General features: G+C 32.1%; 2 protein-coding genes across 5 annotated transcripts; both read left to right on the plus strand.

Annotated features, from left to right (window-relative positions):
• The first annotated feature begins 5570 nt into the window (after positions 1–5570).
• Positions 5571–8179, plus strand: LOC129320339 (uncharacterized). Of its 3 annotated transcripts, none has more exons than XM_054965747.1 (3): positions 5571–5648; positions 6557–7001; positions 7373–8179. In XM_054965747.1, exons 2-3 carry the CDS (start codon positions 6597–6599, stop codon positions 8171–8173), a joined length of 1206 nt encoding a protein of 401 aa, XP_054821722.1. In that variant the 5' UTR covers positions 5571–5648; positions 6557–6596; the 3' UTR covers positions 8174–8179. The 3 variants fall into 3 exon arrangements, with proteins under 3 accessions (XP_054821722.1, XP_054821723.1, XP_054821724.1); XM_054965748.1 differs by lacking the exon at positions 5571–5648 and having other exon boundaries at positions 5716–7001; positions 7373–7673; positions 7779–8179; XM_054965749.1 differs by lacking the exon at positions 5571–5648 and adding an exon at positions 5720–6090.
• Positions 8180–12408: 4229 nt separating this feature from the next.
• LOC129319285 (uncharacterized) lies at positions 12409–17363 on the plus strand. 2 transcript variants are annotated; one of them, XR_008595475.1, is made up of 6 exons: positions 12409–12559; positions 13588–14028; positions 14426–14777; positions 14866–15085; positions 15903–16709; positions 16863–17363. XR_008595475.1 is itself a non-coding variant. In XM_054964302.1 (4 exons), exons 2-4 carry the CDS (start codon positions 13627–13629, stop codon positions 15261–15263), a joined length of 1152 nt encoding a protein of 383 aa, XP_054820277.1. In that variant the 5' UTR covers positions 12409–12559; positions 13588–13626; the 3' UTR covers positions 15264–15475. The 2 variants fall into 2 exon arrangements, 1 of the variants encoding a protein (XP_054820277.1); XM_054964302.1 differs by lacking the exons at positions 15903–16709; positions 16863–17363 and having other exon boundaries at positions 14866–15475.
• Positions 17364–17856: the final 493 nt, after the last annotated feature.

Consider the following 17856-nt stretch of genomic DNA (forward strand, 5'->3'; position numbering starts at 1 on the left):
TATATTTTTGAAAAAAATGCATATTTAAATATATTTTTTATTTAATTATGATACATAAATTAAAAATATATTAATTTAATATCAACCGGTTCGACCACGGTTCGACCAATGAACCGTGAACCAGTGCCTCGTCCGGTTCAATGATCGGTCCGGTTTTTAAAACCTTGGATTCTATTAATGATAACAATGAGTGGGTGGGTAGTAAAGAATTCATTGTGGATTAGCAAGAAAGCTTCTGTAGAGTCAGTATAGACATTAACTTTCTCGAACTTCTTAGCCCAGCAAATGTTCAAACCTTTCAAGATGCTTAGAGACTCAGTTGCTGTACTTGAGTAATAACCAAGGTATTTGGAGTAACCTTTTAATCCAATTTCCTTGGTTGTTTCGGATAAGACCCCTGCATTTAGCTGCACCATGAATATTGATGGAGCCATCAGTATCTAATCTAACCCAACCTTCTTCAGGAGCAGACCATCTAGCTATTACTTTATCGCCTTTTTGAGATAGGAAGTTAATTTTATTTTGAAGATATTGATCTCTGAGAACATCCTGGATGCTGGTAAAAGTAATGTCTATATCTTGGTTGTTTTCTTCAAAATATAGATTTTTGCACATTTCTTTCCAAATGTTCCAACATATGTAGGTATACAGTTTCTGCCAAGAGGTCTTCCTTGTACAAGCATTACCTACATCATTCCTCACATTCCAAATTATCCAATCCTGTAAAGGAAGAGAAAAGAAAGTGTTAAGTTTAGATTGTTTGACTATTTTTGTCCAAACCTCTTTAGATTTTTTGTAATCTCTTAAAATATGAATGGTAGAATCTAAAAAGTTACAACCAAAGGGATATGTCCTGATACAAGGATTGCCTTCATTAGAACACGAGAATTTGGGTTGAAGTCAATCCCAAGCTGCTTTCCAAAAAAAAAGATTTGATTTTCTCATAAGTCGGCCATTTCCATATCTTAGACTATATCTTGGAGCTTTTATTATCGTAATGATTTTCAATAGCGTTCCACGCAGATTTGATGATAAAGTTGCCATCGTTAGAAGGCCTCTAACATAAAGTATCATTATCTGCATCGGGCTTAGGAGTTTGAATGATGGTAATGTGATTAATGACATCTTGGTGTAAATATTTGCATAGTTGATCAATCTTCTATCTACCAGACTCAGAGCAGAAGTTAAAAACCTTTGCATATAAAATAGAATCAGCCTTAGACAAGGCATACTTTACAAGTGGTTCTAGAAGAGGGCACCATTTATCAAACCAAAAAGATATTCTATCCCTTTTTCCTACCTTCCAACCCACCTGGGTTGTGAATTGGTCCCAAACTCTACATATATTAGACCAAGTATAATACTCTAAATTTTTAATCTTGTGTTAATGACTGACTAGGAATGAATTAGTGATTTAATATAGGGATTGGAGTTTTGAGTAGTGAAGTGATATATTGACTCATTGAGATGTTATATGAATAGATATGAGTAGAAGAGCGGGGTCCTGAAGTAGGGCGTGTGAGCATAGTAAAGATTTTTCTCACTGTGTCACGCGTCATGGCGGGTGAAGTAAAAATTACATTAATAGTGATATGTCCAGCTCGAAAAATAGAAGGGAGAAACGTGGAAGGAAAGGTTTGGTGTGAGCCAAGGCTGTGTTAGGGTAAGCTAAATTAGGAGTAAGGACGGTGTTTTTATTTTCGACTTGTTATTTATCGGGTAAGTTATGTACTGCCTTAACCTCTGAATCTACCTTATTTTTTCTTAGTTTTAACCAATGAGAAAGTGAATTCAGGAGTTTTAAGAAGTTAATTTCTTACCCTATAGTAATAAAAAAGTTTTCTAAAGTTAAACTAGTGTTTTGTAACTGGTTTAAGTCGAAACAATAAAGTTTTAAAGCTTTAGGCAAGAATTGCCCTAATCTAGAGAGAGAGTAGTGAGAGAAAAAAGTTGCTAGATAATATTAAAGCTTGAAATGAGGGGTGATTAGTGATAATGTGCTTAATCGAGTGTGAAATGTGGATTTGATAGCAATTAAGTATTTAATTGTGATAATTGACACTTTCGATCAATAGAGAAATTGACTCTGAATGCTAATTCTATGTAGATTCTAGTGTGTGACGCACGAATTATGAGAAAGGAGCTTGAATAGGGTTGAACTTATACGGATAACCCTTTCTAACGAACAGAAGGGTTGAGGTAACTATATAGTTTATTATGTTTATTAACTATTATAACTGTGTAGAAGTGAATGTCAAATGTTAAATGGTGAATTTATGAGTTTTAGTATGAATTTTGCATTGTGAAATGAATTTGACAAGTTATTAATTTTAATGGATATATATATATATATATATATGTTGTGGAAAGGTGTATAAGTAGTGAAAGTTGTAAAAAAGCATGATTATAGGAGGTGAGAGTTTACCCAGGATATGTGGGGTTGTGTGTGTGTGGAGATTTACGAGTGAAAAATTCATATGATCGGGCTGACACCATAGGACATCCGGTGCAACATTATACGGGCTATTACTATGGGTAATTCGGTACAGCATATTATTGGACTGTTACCATGAGACATCCGGGAAGTCTGGCAACTCCCTAGTGCCCATTAAAGTACAGTTAGGAGTTAATGACACCTCTATCACAAGTGTGTGAAGAGGGAACACCATAGTCCGTAGGTGGGTTAGATTATCTTTAGCTAGGTGTTTCTACCATCGAAAGTGAGCTCGGGTCAATAAGTGTTTAATCCAAAAGAGCTTATGGTTTCACGTCGGGGAGTTTTGGAGGATTGGTGGATAGTTGATCATGCTGTGGTGTAAAAGTGTTTGAAAGGTGATTTATGTGCAAAAAAAAAAGATAATTAAGTATTGATATGTTATATATATATGTGCTATATAATATTTTCAGTTACTTTGGCATGGTTATTTGTTATAATAGACGTTTGATGAGTTATATTTGGTTACTGAAATTTTTATCTCACCCATGGTTATTTTCATTTTTCAGGTTCTGGTACTAGTGAGTCAAAGGGAAAGGATATAGGCTAAGCTGACATCTCTTGGCTAAATCTTTGTAAGATATGGTGAAATGATTTGTGAATTATGAGCCAAAAGTATGTATAAGTTGCCATAGGTATGTTTTTTATTTTGAACTCCTTAGCCTTATATGTGTGTGAATGATGAAATGACTGAAAGGGCTAGTGGATGGATGTAATTATATGTATATATGAAATGGGTGGAGATTATATGAAGGAATTTGGCCATAAATGAGACTAAAAAAGTGAGAATGTGATTTTGGCACAAAGTGTGGAATGGACAGATTATAGGCTAAATTTGTGTATATGTATTATATTGTACATGTGTGTGGTCAGTTAGGTGTATTTTGTCCATTTGGACTTGATCAAGACCCAAAAAATGGCTAATGACAATTGGTTTTGAATTGAGACACTTAAGTGGCAAAAATTTGACAGAAAATAGTCAAAGTGCACTTTAGTGTTTAATTTTTAATGAAAATATTAGATTGGGATAAAACTAGTGTCATTAGTTAGATTTCAAAATAAACTTCGTGTGGGCGCTTGAACCATCCCAATCGAACTCCATATATGGAAATGGCTTACATTTGAATTTCATATTAAAAATTGCCATTTGACAGCAAATTCAGGTATGTGCGCCGTGGCATATGTATTAGCATGTGGCGGCGCATGACACAGAGCAGGCGATTGTGGCCTCTATGCCACATATCGTGGCGCATGTGGCATAAGCCGTGGCGCACGGTGCAAATTTTTACTTTATTTTTAAGTGATGCACATGTTTGTCTTGACTTTTGATGCACCAATTCTACGTGCTTTCACTGTGTATGTAATTGTGTATAAGGTTGAATAACCCAAATGATGATAAAATGTTTTCTAAAAATTTTTTATTGGGATCCCAATGTTTTCAACAATTTTAAATCAAAGATTAGAAATAATTAGTGATTTTCGTAGTGGAACGTATGGTAATATCAATAAGGGCATTACACCAAATGTAGGAGCAAGAGTTGGTTTTGCAAACCATAGGAATGTTAGGGTCTTGACATTTATACTTATCATGTAGAACTCAAACCCAAAGATAATCAGGCTTCGTAATGATACCCCAGTAAAGCTTCATAATATATGCCATGTTTTGACTTTTCAATTTTTTCAAGCCATGATCTTGGTTGTTTTAGATCTCTGCTTTTTATAGAATGAAGTCCGCACTTTGGCCAAAAAAGAATTAAGGAGTTAGGAGTAATCTAGAGTATTTTACGTCGGACTTAAAAGCACTGCTTAAAAAATCAAATCGAATAGGACAATCAGATTGGTTCAAATTTCGGCTCAGTCAGTATGTAAAAATCATTTTAAGAGTTGGGCCATTTTGGACTGACGGTTGAACTAAAAATCAGACCCAGTTTTCAAAAAATGGACTATTCAAAATTTTTTTTAAGAAAATGACCAATTTTTTTAATCATTTAATATTATGTTATATTATGTAGCTTATTAAGTCATGATAAACTTAAAATATTTGATTTTATTTTTAAGTTAAGTAGTAATTTCATATTTATTTCTTATATTTAAATTATTATAAACATATATAATTTTTTAATTTAATTATCACATAAATGGTTTGACCACTTGTCCAATCTGAATGAACCATGTAAATCGTGAATCGTGGACCTTATCGATTCAATATTCAATTTGATTTTAAAAATATTGCTTGAGAGTAATCCTTCTTTTCATATTTCGAACTCCATGGTGTAATATGTATATAAATTCAAATACATTTAACTCTAATAATTAGAGAAAAGGAAAAAAATAGATATATCAAATTCATAAACAAAGTGATAGCTCAATTAAATTTATTCCCAAAAAGTTCAGACACACACAGAATCACAAATATGAGATCTTAATCTTGATTTGATTATAATATATACATATATATCCAAACACATCGACTTATAAAAGAAAATATATCAGGCCTCTAGGAATACGAATTTAATAAGTAATAAATAAAAATATTATTTGTAATACATTTATTTCGCAATATATGAAATCTCACTTAAATTTCATTTTTTCTTATTTACTTATATCACATCAACAGAAAACTCTGTGAAGGGTAATAAAATATTAATTATCTATAAATCAATAATAATAATTATATTTAAATATAAAAGATACTCTCTTACTCCCTCCATTAAAAAATATAAGATATTTTTTGAGGAGTTGGATATTTAAAAATATAAGATATTTTTAGTCTCTCAAAGTGTAATTATTGTCTTTTTTTTTAAGTACTCTTATTGATAATGATTTTATATTTATTGTAGGGTGTTTAATAGAGGTAAATATAAAAATATAAAATTAGTTAAAAAATAAATAATTATTTTATTAGAGTAAGATTTAATTAAAAATATTTTACAGAAGAGAGAATTGATAAAATTAGTCTTAGTTTAAGGTAATTCGTTAAAAATTGGTTAAGTAATTTCTAGTTATTTCATTTAATTTGTCTTTAAATCTGATTTTCCTATCATCAAGCATTTTCAATTTCAATTTCAACTTTAAGCACGAATCCACCCAAACACATTGAGACTGCAATTCAAAAGAGGACGAGAAAAGATCGTCTCCTCTGCTTGGGAACAAGGTCAGTGAAATTTCTTCCCCGTTCTAACCATTTCGATCATCTTATGTTGCCATTCATACTAATTCAGTCGGCGCTTTTACATTCTCTTCTCTCTCTCTCTCTCTCTCTCTATGTTTCTATGTATGTATAAATTTATTAGGCTATTAGCGAACTATGAATTATTGATTTCCATTTTCTTTTAGTTGATGCATACGAGCTTTTCTTCCAAACGTTTGAGTCCATTTTCGTTGACTTTTTTTCCCGGTGTTTGGTTGCTGAGAAAACGGAGGAAGAGAATCAGATTCACCCGTCCGTCTGTTTTGATCACAAAACCTCTGGATGAGAGAAGGGGTTGGGGGGGGGGGGAACCTCTTAACTCAGCCAAATCACTGGCGGGCGTGGAACTTAGTTGATTGAATTTTCCACCTCCAGATTCCGAACTTCATTCGATGAGATGAAATTGGTCTGACGCAAATATTCTTTTGATCAATAGCACTCTTGTCATCACTGATTGATACGTATCCATCCGTATGCGTAACCGCGGGCGTCTGATTTTTTAATTTTGTTGTTTTCTTCATATACTTTGAAGATAGTTCTGCATTTAACTTTCTTTGGCCCCCTTCTAGTTTGCTGATCAAAATTTCAAACTCTATATGCACATATACATAATATACATACCCCTAATTCAGTATAGTGTTGCCGCTACCATCTGCTTTTCCACAAGATGTCTATGGTTTTCTAACTTTTCTGCACTTTATCAGTATCTGTTAATTGTGACCTATACTATGGCCTCTATTCGTTAACAAATGATCAATTTTCATCTCTTCCCCCTTTTATTCTGTTAGATGACATATTTTGAGCTTAATTCTTAATTTTAGATTTTCCTTGTAATAAAATTTCTAAATGTTGTTTGTATTATTGAGCAACAGGTGTTTAGATTGAAATTTTGGCAGCAATATATTAGCAAGTATGAGATTCAAGAAAGAAACCAAGGTAGAAGTATTATGCAAAACAGTGGTGCCTTCTGGCTCCTGGCGATGTGCAGAGATTATCTGTGGCAAAGGTCACCATTACTCCATTAGATATGATGGCAATGATGATGGTACTACTGGTGAGGCAATTGTAGAGAGGGTGCCAAGGAAAGCCATAAGACCATGTCCTCCTGTGCTTGAACTCACTGAGGATTGGAGGCCAGGTGATGTGGTAGAGGTTTATCAAAAATTTTCCTGGTCAATGGCCGTCGTTTTGAAGGTTTTTGGGGAAAAGCACGTTTTGGTCAGGCTGCTTGGATCTTATTTCCAATTTAAGGTGAACAAAACTGACATCCGGATCAGACAGTGTTGGCAAGATGAAGAATGGATTTTGGTTGGAAAGGTAAGTTTTATTGACATGTATTTTCCCTTTTGAATATTCTGTTATTCTTATCATCTTCCTTAGCAATTTCCATGTACTGCTTGTTTCCTGAACTGAATTACAGATTGGTCCGATTTTACCTCTTTTGAATTTCAATTTATTCACCACGTTATGTTTACCAACAGCAAACAAGTGGAAATTCCAAAGAAAGCGTCAATGTTATCATGTTTATAGTCATGTTATACTCTCAATGGTGCTTCTTTGTTTGATTCTCCTCTTTTCTTCTTCTCTCTAATTAATGAACAAAAAGTATCTTTCATAATTTGCTTTTCGTATCAGTGTCTGTAGATCATTGATGCTGTAAGCTTAAATATTGATTTATTGATCTGCAGGGTAGTTCCACATGCGAGAATGCAAAATGTTACAACACATTTGCTCTGAGGCTTAGTTCAATGTTCAGTGCCCAAGCTCAGAAAACAACCACAAAGACCAAACAATCTTTTGACCATTGCTATCTTAATGACAAGAAAACATTGAAGCGAAGGAGCCATCCATATGTTGGGTTATATGCAGAACCTCCCCAGAAGCTTAGGGCAACTGATAATGAAAACAGATGTCAAAGAGCGAGAGCTGCAAATCCACCGACACTGTGCAAGCAAGTAGATGGCATTGTTTTCCCGAGGGACATTCCAGGTGAAAAACACAGCGATGGTTCTCTGAACAACAGAAGATGCGAGTTTTCTAGAGCTAATAAAGAGAGGAGGAAGGCAATTGACACTATTGGTTGCTCACTTGCAGATAACATTGAAACAATTGATGATAGTGTCTCAAGTTGTGTTGGTAGCTGTAGTGTTATTGGAGGCAACTGGAATAAATTGCGTTATCCTGTATACGCAATAGCTGCTGAAGATTTAGAAGGTGCAACTAGTGATGCTGAATCCGCCTGCCATTGTAGATATGAGGAAGGGAATTGCTTTCTTTCTTCAGAAGAAGAAATGCAAGCGGAAATCCATAGGTTAGAGTTGCATGCCTATCATTGTATAATTGAGGCACTGCATGCTTCAGGACCCTTAAGTTGGGAACAAGAAGCTTTAATTACAAATCTTCGTCTTTCCCTCCATATATCAAATGATGAACATTCAAAGGAGATAAAGAACTTGATTTCTTCTGAAAATAGTATTCATGTCAGATGACTGGGATATCTTTTTTCAAATTATTAATGCAGTACTCAGTCATAGGGTTTCATTGTAGGCTTTTCTTCTAGCCGTTTAGCAAGTTGAGATAGATGATTGATCTAAATTTGAAGCCACTTGGTGATCTAGTTTATACTTGATGTGAATGTATGTGATAAACTATATAAATTTTACACAAATTTCTTTCCAAGTTCTCATAAAAATTAAACACATGTTCTAAGGACAGTTTTCTGTTCTCTAAAATAAAAGAATAAAAAAAAATATGTTTGGTAACGTGTTTTTAAAAAAGTATTTTAAAAAATAAAAAAATAAAATATTGTTTTGGAAAACAGAAAAATAAAAACAACTTTTAGGTGTTTTGAAATTATTGTTTTAGAGAATAAGAGAATATTTATTTTTATTATTTTTTTATTTTCAGAACATGTTTTACAAAATACTAATTCTCAAAATAATAAAATAAAAACAGTTTCAAACAACCTCGTAAGCTTTCCTATAAGTGGGAGATCATGGGTTTAATCCTGTTTCCAATCTCAAGCCATTAATGACTACCCTTTTATTTAAAAAAGAAAAAGAAGCTTGGTCTAAATTTTATTTTTTATATTGAATACATATTTTTTTTCTTACATGCTGAATAATAATGATTTGTGTCTATATTTTTCTGATTTCATGATTTGTGTGTATTTTAAAATTTTATATTTATTTTTACCCCTACCCTTATCTGTTTTTCTTTTGTTTCAAAAATAAACAAAAGAAAATTTCATACAGTTTTAACAAAATTTAAAAAGGGTTGGATAATATAATTTAGATTTTTGGCATTTAAATAAAATTCCAACCCTCGTTTTTATTGTTTTGGTGACACAAGCTTTCTTTTTGTATGTTTCTTCACTTGTTCTTTCCTTGAAACGTGGTTTTGAAAGCAATGACTTGAGATTGGGAGAAAAGAAAAGAAATTAATTAAAAAAAAAAAGAAACAGTACAAGACTTGAACCAACTGTTTTGCTTTGGTTCTCTTGCTTTACACGTTGGTTGGTTAATTGTGACACGGGCCAACCTAAACAAAAACTTGCACAACTAACAACATCATCGTTCAAGTCATCCATAGTTTATGTTTACTTTTATAAGCAAAAGCCTGAGCATTTCCTTCTGAAAAATAAATACTATTTTAATTGGTCACTGGTCAGAAAACACTCGAATGGTTTGTTATAATTCATATTCCCATACGCTGTAGAGAAATTAATTGAGATTTTTTTTTTCACTTTGCGATGAGAAAATTCTTGTGGATTTTTTCTATATCTTTATGGTCATGTTTTCTAGTTTAAATAAAATGAATACTCATTTTGTTCAAAATTATTAGCCATTTTTAACTAAACCATATCTATTAATAAATTTGTTAATTGTATTTAAAAGTACATACTCTTTCCATATTTATTTCAATTTAGGAACCGTTTGTTGAAGATTAAAAAATAAATAAGTTTTAAATAATTTAAAGATTATATAAAAAGATATTAATTTTGTAAAGATTTTGTAAAAAGTATACATTATTTTATTTTTGATTGCAATAATAAAAATAAATTATTAGTTAGTTGTGTTTAAATTTTATGATATCTTCCTTGACTTTTATTTTACAAAAATGATGTACTATTATATTATTTTAAAATTTTATAATATAATTATGTATCCTGTATCTTTAAAACAATTTCTTTTATCTATCACATTAGATTATTTTAAAAAACTACTCAAATTAATTTCTTAAAATAATAAAAAATTTAATTTTAATTATTTTAAAAATTTTTAAAAATATAATAAAAATTGAAAAATATATATATATTTTTAAAAAAGTGATTTTTACATGAAATAAGCTAAAGCAAAGAGGCCCTTAATAGAGTATATTTATTATAACCCTAATTAAAGGTATTATTGAAAAAAAATAATAATTGCACCTTGAAAAATCCAAATATTTTATAGTTTTAAACATCTTGTCCAATAAAAATTTCTTATATTTTTGAACAAAGGAGTATATACTTTTTATATTATTATGCCATATATATAATTTTTATAAAACAAGATATTTTTGTTAAATACTTTAATAACAAGGATATCTGAAAATTTTTGTTATTACAGCATATACACTTGAAAGTAAAAATAACAATACGGAATTGCAATAAATGACATGATTCATGAAATCCAATTTTATTAAATATTGATTATTTTTTGGCCAAAAAAGGATGGGATTCTGGAGTTTGTAATTGAAAAATGAGGAGGACAGGTAATAATAATAATAATAATAATAATAATAATAATAATAATAGTAATGTTTGCCACATATTGAAGCAACATCTGTCTCAAAATTTAATTCCGAATATTTCGTAATTACTTGGTGACAAAAAATTTTAAATGTGTCTCCATATAAAAAATTCACTAAGTGATGTCATGTTTTTTTCTAACAAAGAGTAATTTTAACAATAACTTTTAAATATTACTTCTTCTGTTAAAAAATTAAAAAAATTAATTAAATTTTATCTATCAATAAAGTAGTTATCTACTTTTAAACTAACCATATATTTTCATATCTATTCTTATTAAATACTTTATACTAAATATAAAGTCATTCATTAATAGGAATAATTTTGAAAAAATACAATAATTACACTTTAAAAGACTAAAAATATTTTATACTTTTAAACATTCAACTTCTTAAAAAATATATTATATTTTTGAATGAAAATAGTACTTAAAAAGCCGCACCATAACTTATAAATAAAGTTATATAAATCTAATAAAATGTATCCTATAAATAAGACAAAAGGGAGTATGCTAGCTAAAAACTTACAATACTTCTAACATCTTGTCTCATGAAATTTTTTTTATATTTTTGAACAGGGAGCATTTTATTTATAAAACCTAACAACTATTAAATACATCTTTTACTTGTTTTTTATTATTCCAATTGAGGAGTTAAAATTGATTAATATTAATATTTGATTGATTATACCACAATACGTATTGAGATTAATCAATTACTTATTAAATATATCAGGTTCAGTTAAGCATGTTTAGTCTTTATTGAAAATAATAATAGCGAATAGAAATTGGGTTACTTAAAAGTAATGCTTAAATTAAAATTTAATCCTGTTACTATAGTTCCACAAGAATAAGGATACAAACATAAACAACATTAAACAGACAATTTTTTGGTGAAAAAAAACATAAACAGGCAATTTAAAAAAAAATCACCGGTCTGCACATTCTTATGCTAATAAATATAATATCTATAAGTACCTAAAATCTTTAAGGCTGGAGGCATATTATGATCTTGATGAGTTCCTAAGATTTAACTTACCTAAAAATTTGCTAATAAAAAAATACATTAATAAATTTAACAAGAAAACTAATAACTAGAAATAATTATTTAAGAGTTAATATGCAATTTAAACCTTGAATTATAGGTCCAAGGATATTTTAAATCTTAAATTTTTAAAAAGTGCATTTTGAATTGTAAACAATTAAAGTTGAAGCAATTTCATCTTGTTAAGTTTAGACAAAGGTTTAATGTGTAATTTTAACCAAATAAGGGTAAGAAAAAGAGGGAGAGTGAAATTTTGTGAAAATTATGCATTAAGTTCTCATTTGACAAACATTTGTCTAAACTTAATAGTAGAAGTAAAATTATCCTGATTTTAATTGTTTAAAATTTAAAATACATATTTTAAAAGTTTAGAATTTAAATCGTTCCTGAACTTATAATTTAAGATTTAAGTTTTATATTAACCCATTAATTAATATCAACAAAAGTTTTTATTAATAGATTTAAATTTTAAATTGATCTATCTAATGTTTAAGTAGATAACATTATCTAATTTTAATGACACTTCTTAAAATTTGTTATATTAATAAATTTTAATGGCATTATAATAAAATTTATATCATTTTTTTTACTAAGAATAAACTTTCTATCATTGTGTCATTAAAATTCATTTTTCATATGTAATGTTTTTATTTGGCAAAAAAAAAAAGATTTTGTCATATATATATATATATATATATATATTAGATACATCAAGATATAGATAATATATAGCCAATTTTTCCCCTTAAAATTCCAATTCAACTAACAAAGTTGCACCTCAACGAAGCTATTCTTGGACAGTTAGCAAGTTGGCAAAGGGAATTCTTCCTATTTTCTTATTTTATTTTGTTTTAAAATTTGCCTAAAACCCTTTAATTTCTTTTTTAGCAAGCACGCAAGTTGAGATGATAATTAGTTATACGAACAAATACACAAATTCTAATTTGCATCAACCAACAACAATCGCATTCTGATTTCACAATCAGGAGAGTGAAATTCAAAAAGAGGAGAGAACATCGTCTTCTCTGAATCGTAACAAGGTCAGTGAAATTTCCTCTTCTCCGTTCTCAATTTCGATCATCTTATGGTGCCATTTCGTGTACTGATTCAGCTTGTGATTTTACATTCTCTGCTATGATTGTTTCTGTTCTCAAGGAACTATCAATTTCGCTTCTCTATAGTCCCCCCCCCCCCTTTTTGTTGCATACGAGTCGTTCTTCTGAATGTTTGAGTCCATTTTCTTTGACTTTTTTGTTTGTTTGCTAAGAAAACGGAAGAAGAGAATCAGAAATCTCCCGTCTGTTTTCCATTGGCCTGATATAGTAATGAGTTATTTCCCGGTTGCATCTGCTTGCTTTCTTTTAACATAACAAAACCTTTGGGGGGAAAAAAGAAAAAAGAAAAGAAAGCCCCCAAACTCAACCAAATTACTGGTGCGAAGCTCAGTCGATTGGGTTTTCTAACTCCAGATGCTGAACTTCATTCGACGAGATGGAATCGGTTTAATGCCGTTCATTCTTTTGATCAATAGCACTTCTTCCATGAGTGATTGCGTATCAATCTGTGTGTGATCGTGTACGTCTTAATTTAATTTTATAGTTTTCGTCATATATTTCGAAGATAACTGTATAACGAGTTTTGTGTTTAACTTTCTTTGGCGCTGTACTGGTATATTTATCAAAATTCGAAACTTTATAGGTGCATAATTATACCCATATTCTGTAAATGTCATTGTTTTTTTTTTTTAATCTGGTTCCTGTTTTCCATCTCCTCGAAAATCAAGATCTAAATTAAAACAACGTTCGAATTCTGAATAGTGCTGTTGCTACCATTTGCTGATCCAGCAACTAAAAACCGCTGCCTTTGGACAAGATATCTATGGTTGTCTGACTTTTCTTTAGTTATTAGCGTCCATTAATTGCGACCTATTCTATGGTGCTAGCAATTAATCAATTTAAAGCTATTTTTCTATTATTCTTTTAGTCGACAACTTTTGGTGCTTAATTTTTAAATTCATATTTTGCCAGTCGTGAAATTACTTAAATCTTCCTGTATTCTTCAACAACAGGTGTTCTGGTTGAAATTTGGCAACAGTATATTAGCAACTATGAAATTCAAGAAAGGGACTAAGGTGGAAATATTAAGCAAAACAGAGGTGCCTTCTGGCTCCTGGCGATGTGCAGAGATCATCTGTGGTAATGGTCACCACTACTCTGTTAGATATGATGGATATGACGGTACTTCTTGCAAAGAAGTTGTGGATAGGGTACCCAGGAGAGCCATAAGACCATGTCCTCCTGGCCTTAAAGTCACACAGGATTGGAGGCCAGGTGATGTCGTAGAGGTCTGTCAGAATTCCTCCTGGTCAATGGCTACAGTTTTGAAGGTTTTGGGGAAGGAGTACATTTTGGTCAGGCTGCTTGGATCTTCTTTGGAATTTAATGTGAATAAATTTGACATTCGGGCGAGACAGTCTTGGCTAGATGACAAGTGGATTGTGCTTGGAAAGGTACCTTCCATTAACCTTTATTTTCCAATTCTGAATATTCTGTTATTTCCATTATCTTACTGAGCAATTTCCAAGTACTATTTGTTTCCTTCACAGATTGGTCTGATTCTATATCTTGAGTTGGTTTTGACCAAGTTTTTTAATTTTGATATATTCGATACAATGTGTTTGCCAATAATAACTAATGGGAATGTCTTGAAGATTGTGAATTGCAATAGGTTTCTAGACATGTTATGCTCTCAGTAGTTCTCGTTTCTTCGATTCTATTTGTTTCTTCTTTTCTCTCTAGCAAATGGGAAGTAAAAAGTAGCTTTTACATTTTGTTCTGTGTGTTACTGTTTGTAAATCATCGATGTTATAGGTTTGAATATTGGTTGATTATTCTCTCTTGATACAGGGCACATCCAGATGTGAGAATGGAAAGCGTGATGATACACTTGCTCCAAGGCTTAATTTAATGTCTAGTGCCCAAGTTCAGAAAACAGCCTTGAAGACAAAGCGATCTTTTGACCATGATTATCTTCATGACAGGAAAAAAGGGAATTTTCTGAATTCCCATCTTGGCTCTAAAACATTAAAGCGAAGGAGCCATTCACAAGTTGACTTATATGCAGAGCCTCCCCTGAAGCTGAGAGCAACCAATAATGAAGGTAGATATCACAGAGCAAGAGTTGCGAATCCATCCACGCTACACAGGCAGGCAGATGGTGTTGCTGTCCCAAGGGACATTCAGGTTGAAGAATATAGAGGTACTTCTCTAAACAACAGAAAAAGTATGTTTTCAATAACAGATAGAGATGAGGAGACACGCTGACATCGTTGGTTGTTCATTTGCAGAAAAATTCGAAACAAATGATGCTGATGACGTCTCAAGCTCTGTTTGTAGTTGTAGTATCAATGACTGCAATTTGAATAAAGCATGCTGTCCTGTATCTGCAGGTCTTGTTGAAGATTTCGAAGGTGCAACTTCTGATGCTGAATCTGCATGCCATTCTAGATATGAGGAAGGGAATCGTTCCCTTTTTTCAGAAGAAGAAATGGCCGCAGAAATCCATAGGTTAGAGTTGCATGCCTATCGTTGTACAATTGAGGCATTGCATGCTTCAGGACCCTTAAGCTGGGAATTAGAGGCTTTAATGACAAATCTTCGTCTTTCCCTCAACATATCAAATGATGAACATTTAATGGAGCTAAGAAACTTGATTTCTTCTGAAAACAGTATTCCTGTCAAATGATTGGGATTTTGTTTTTCACATCATAATACAATTCTGCAGTCATAGAGTTTCATGATAGGAGGTTCTTCTTAGCATTGTTCAACTGTAAGAAGCAAGATGAGATAGATAGTTCATTTAAATTTTAAGCTACTTAGTGATATAGTTTGATCATTGACGTGAATGTACATGATAAACTTTGAGAAGAAATGAACATCTTATCTCATATTTGTATATCTGTTCTTTCAGCCTTTTAATTCCTGTGTGCTGATGTATTGGACATACTTAATGGAGATCTTTCTGGCACCATTCTTCAATTTTTTTTTTTTTGTAGATATCTGGCAGACATTAATTGACTGCAGAAATTTGAAATAAAGTGGTGTCATAAAAATGTTGATTTATTATTGATTCGTTGCGGCTGTTGTTTTATAGGCTTTCATTTTTTATAGTTTGAACATCCTTTTTCAATACAAGCCTAGATCCGTTTGCCTTCATTTTGAACTTTTACGGTTGTACGGAAGCTCCTGTTTGCTTTCTTATTACGCAAATATATACCATGAGATGTGCCTTGTGTAGTATTGAAACTGTACCGATGACTGCATAAGTTGGCAGCATAAGCATGTCATTTGAAGATACTAGTAATTCTTCCCCTACATTTTCCAGGGCCATGATGGAGGCATACAGATTTTGCTTCCAGGTGTCTGCAGATGATGGTGCTTGCCATCTTTTTCTCGGTGTAGAGAATGGCTGGGTTTTCTAGTATGGTTCTTGATAAGCCAGTGATTACATAAACTTTGGGGGTTCTGCATCCTTCCATTTTTGCCTGTCTGTAGGCTTAAATGTGCTTTGCTGAAGAAAACAAGCTCAGGGTCTTGTGGCTGCCATGGGCTGTCCTTATTTGTGGATATTCAATAGGTGTACTCAAACCCAAACTTGCGCTTGAAATAATTAACACTATCATCTGAGCACACTCCTTAAGAGATTATTATATGTCAAAGCCTGGTTAATAGTCTGAAAATTATTTGTAAATTATTTTGAAATGCCTAATATTCTGGTAACAGGACAGAAGAAACTAATGGAAGGCTGAATTATGGTGAATGTCTGTGTATTGATTAATATTCAGTGATCAAATCTATAAACTAATGGTGACATAGTCAGGTGTTATCGCTGCCTAAGCTGCATTAGACAGCAGCTGCATAGGGTTAAGTCCTGGATTTGGATCTTTAGCATGCTCTCACTTAACAACTTGTGTAATTTACTAGCGATAACTTTTTGAGTTAATTGGATTTTACACAAAATTCTTGTTTTTGCTGCTGTCGTTGCTCATATGCACTATTGTATAAATAACTAATTCTTTTCTTCTTGTGGTGGGATGCACACAATGAAATTCCTCAACGACTTGTCGGCGCATCACTGTTCAGCTACGATCAAATAGCGTGCAGATGTCTGCTAAAGCTAGAATGACACAAGGTATGCTTGTATGGGATGTGTTGCATGAAAATATTCTCCGTGACTGAGCGATGGTACAAGTATATAGCTAGTCAGATTTTATTTGCTTTTTAGAGTGTTGTACTTCCTCTTTAACTGGCAATCTCATGTATCCTTGTCTATTTCAATTAACAGAGGATTCTCTGCTTTACTCCCTCGCCTGAGCTGTGTATGTCCAAGCTGTGATGCGCGTCTTTTAATGTTCTAGTTTTTGGCACGCCTGGTTTGTTTCAAGGAGGTCTCTCGCTTGGCTTACATGCGATGCACGTCATTGAACTTGCTGTTCCATGTTCAGTTTACTGTTTACAGCAAGTGGACGAATGAACCAGGACTCTTCTTCAAAGCTACGTTCTCTTTCATATCTGATTTTCTAGCATGTTTCTAACGCTGCTTGTCTTTTCTTGCTGAGACTGCATCAATCCCCCGACGAAGAGGGACTCGTGGGCTTCAATCGTTTATGGGCCTTGTTCAGGCCTAGATTGTAGCCTGTCACAGATTGGCCTTCTGGCTCAAATTCTTTGGAGCTGACGTTATTGCAAACTGATAATGCTTCTTCTCCTTTTACCAAATAATAATATTAATAATAATGCTCCAAGCAGAAGGATGGCTGTGTTATCCCCATTTCAAATTTGAAAAGCGTTTCTGAACATAATGTAGAGTTATGGCGTGTAGATGCTACATAAATTGTATAATATCTATGATATAATTTTTTTAAATAAAAGTAATAGATGTATAATTTAATTAAAAAGCAAACATTTATTATATTTTAATTAAGAACTTGATAATAAAAATATAAATAATCAGACTTTGTCACTTAAATCTCTCTGTCTTTTTTTTTGGGGGGGGGGGGGTTGGTATATAAAGTTAACGTGCCTTAGCATTACTTTTGAGTGTGTGTGAGTAATAGTGTGGGGTCGTGAAGAGTCAAGACTCAAGAGGATGGAAAAGCTGTCATTCCTGAGGGCAGGCAGTGTAAGATTTATTTTTTAAATTAGGATGCATTACTTACTAATTAATTAAATGTTGATTGAATTTGCAGAATTATTGTAATGTCCAAGTGAGGAGAGTAGATAATTAAATAAGGAAACCTACAAATGAGTAGTGCATTGATGTGGCTCCACCAAATCCT

Source organism: Prosopis cineraria, unplaced genomic scaffold (genome assembly GCF_029017545.1).
Source record: "Prosopis cineraria cultivar Desert tree isolate PC_DT_omini unplaced genomic scaffold, ASM2901754v1 PC9, whole genome shotgun sequence".
Lineage (NCBI taxonomy): Eukaryota > Viridiplantae > Streptophyta > Magnoliopsida > Fabales > Fabaceae > Prosopis > Prosopis cineraria.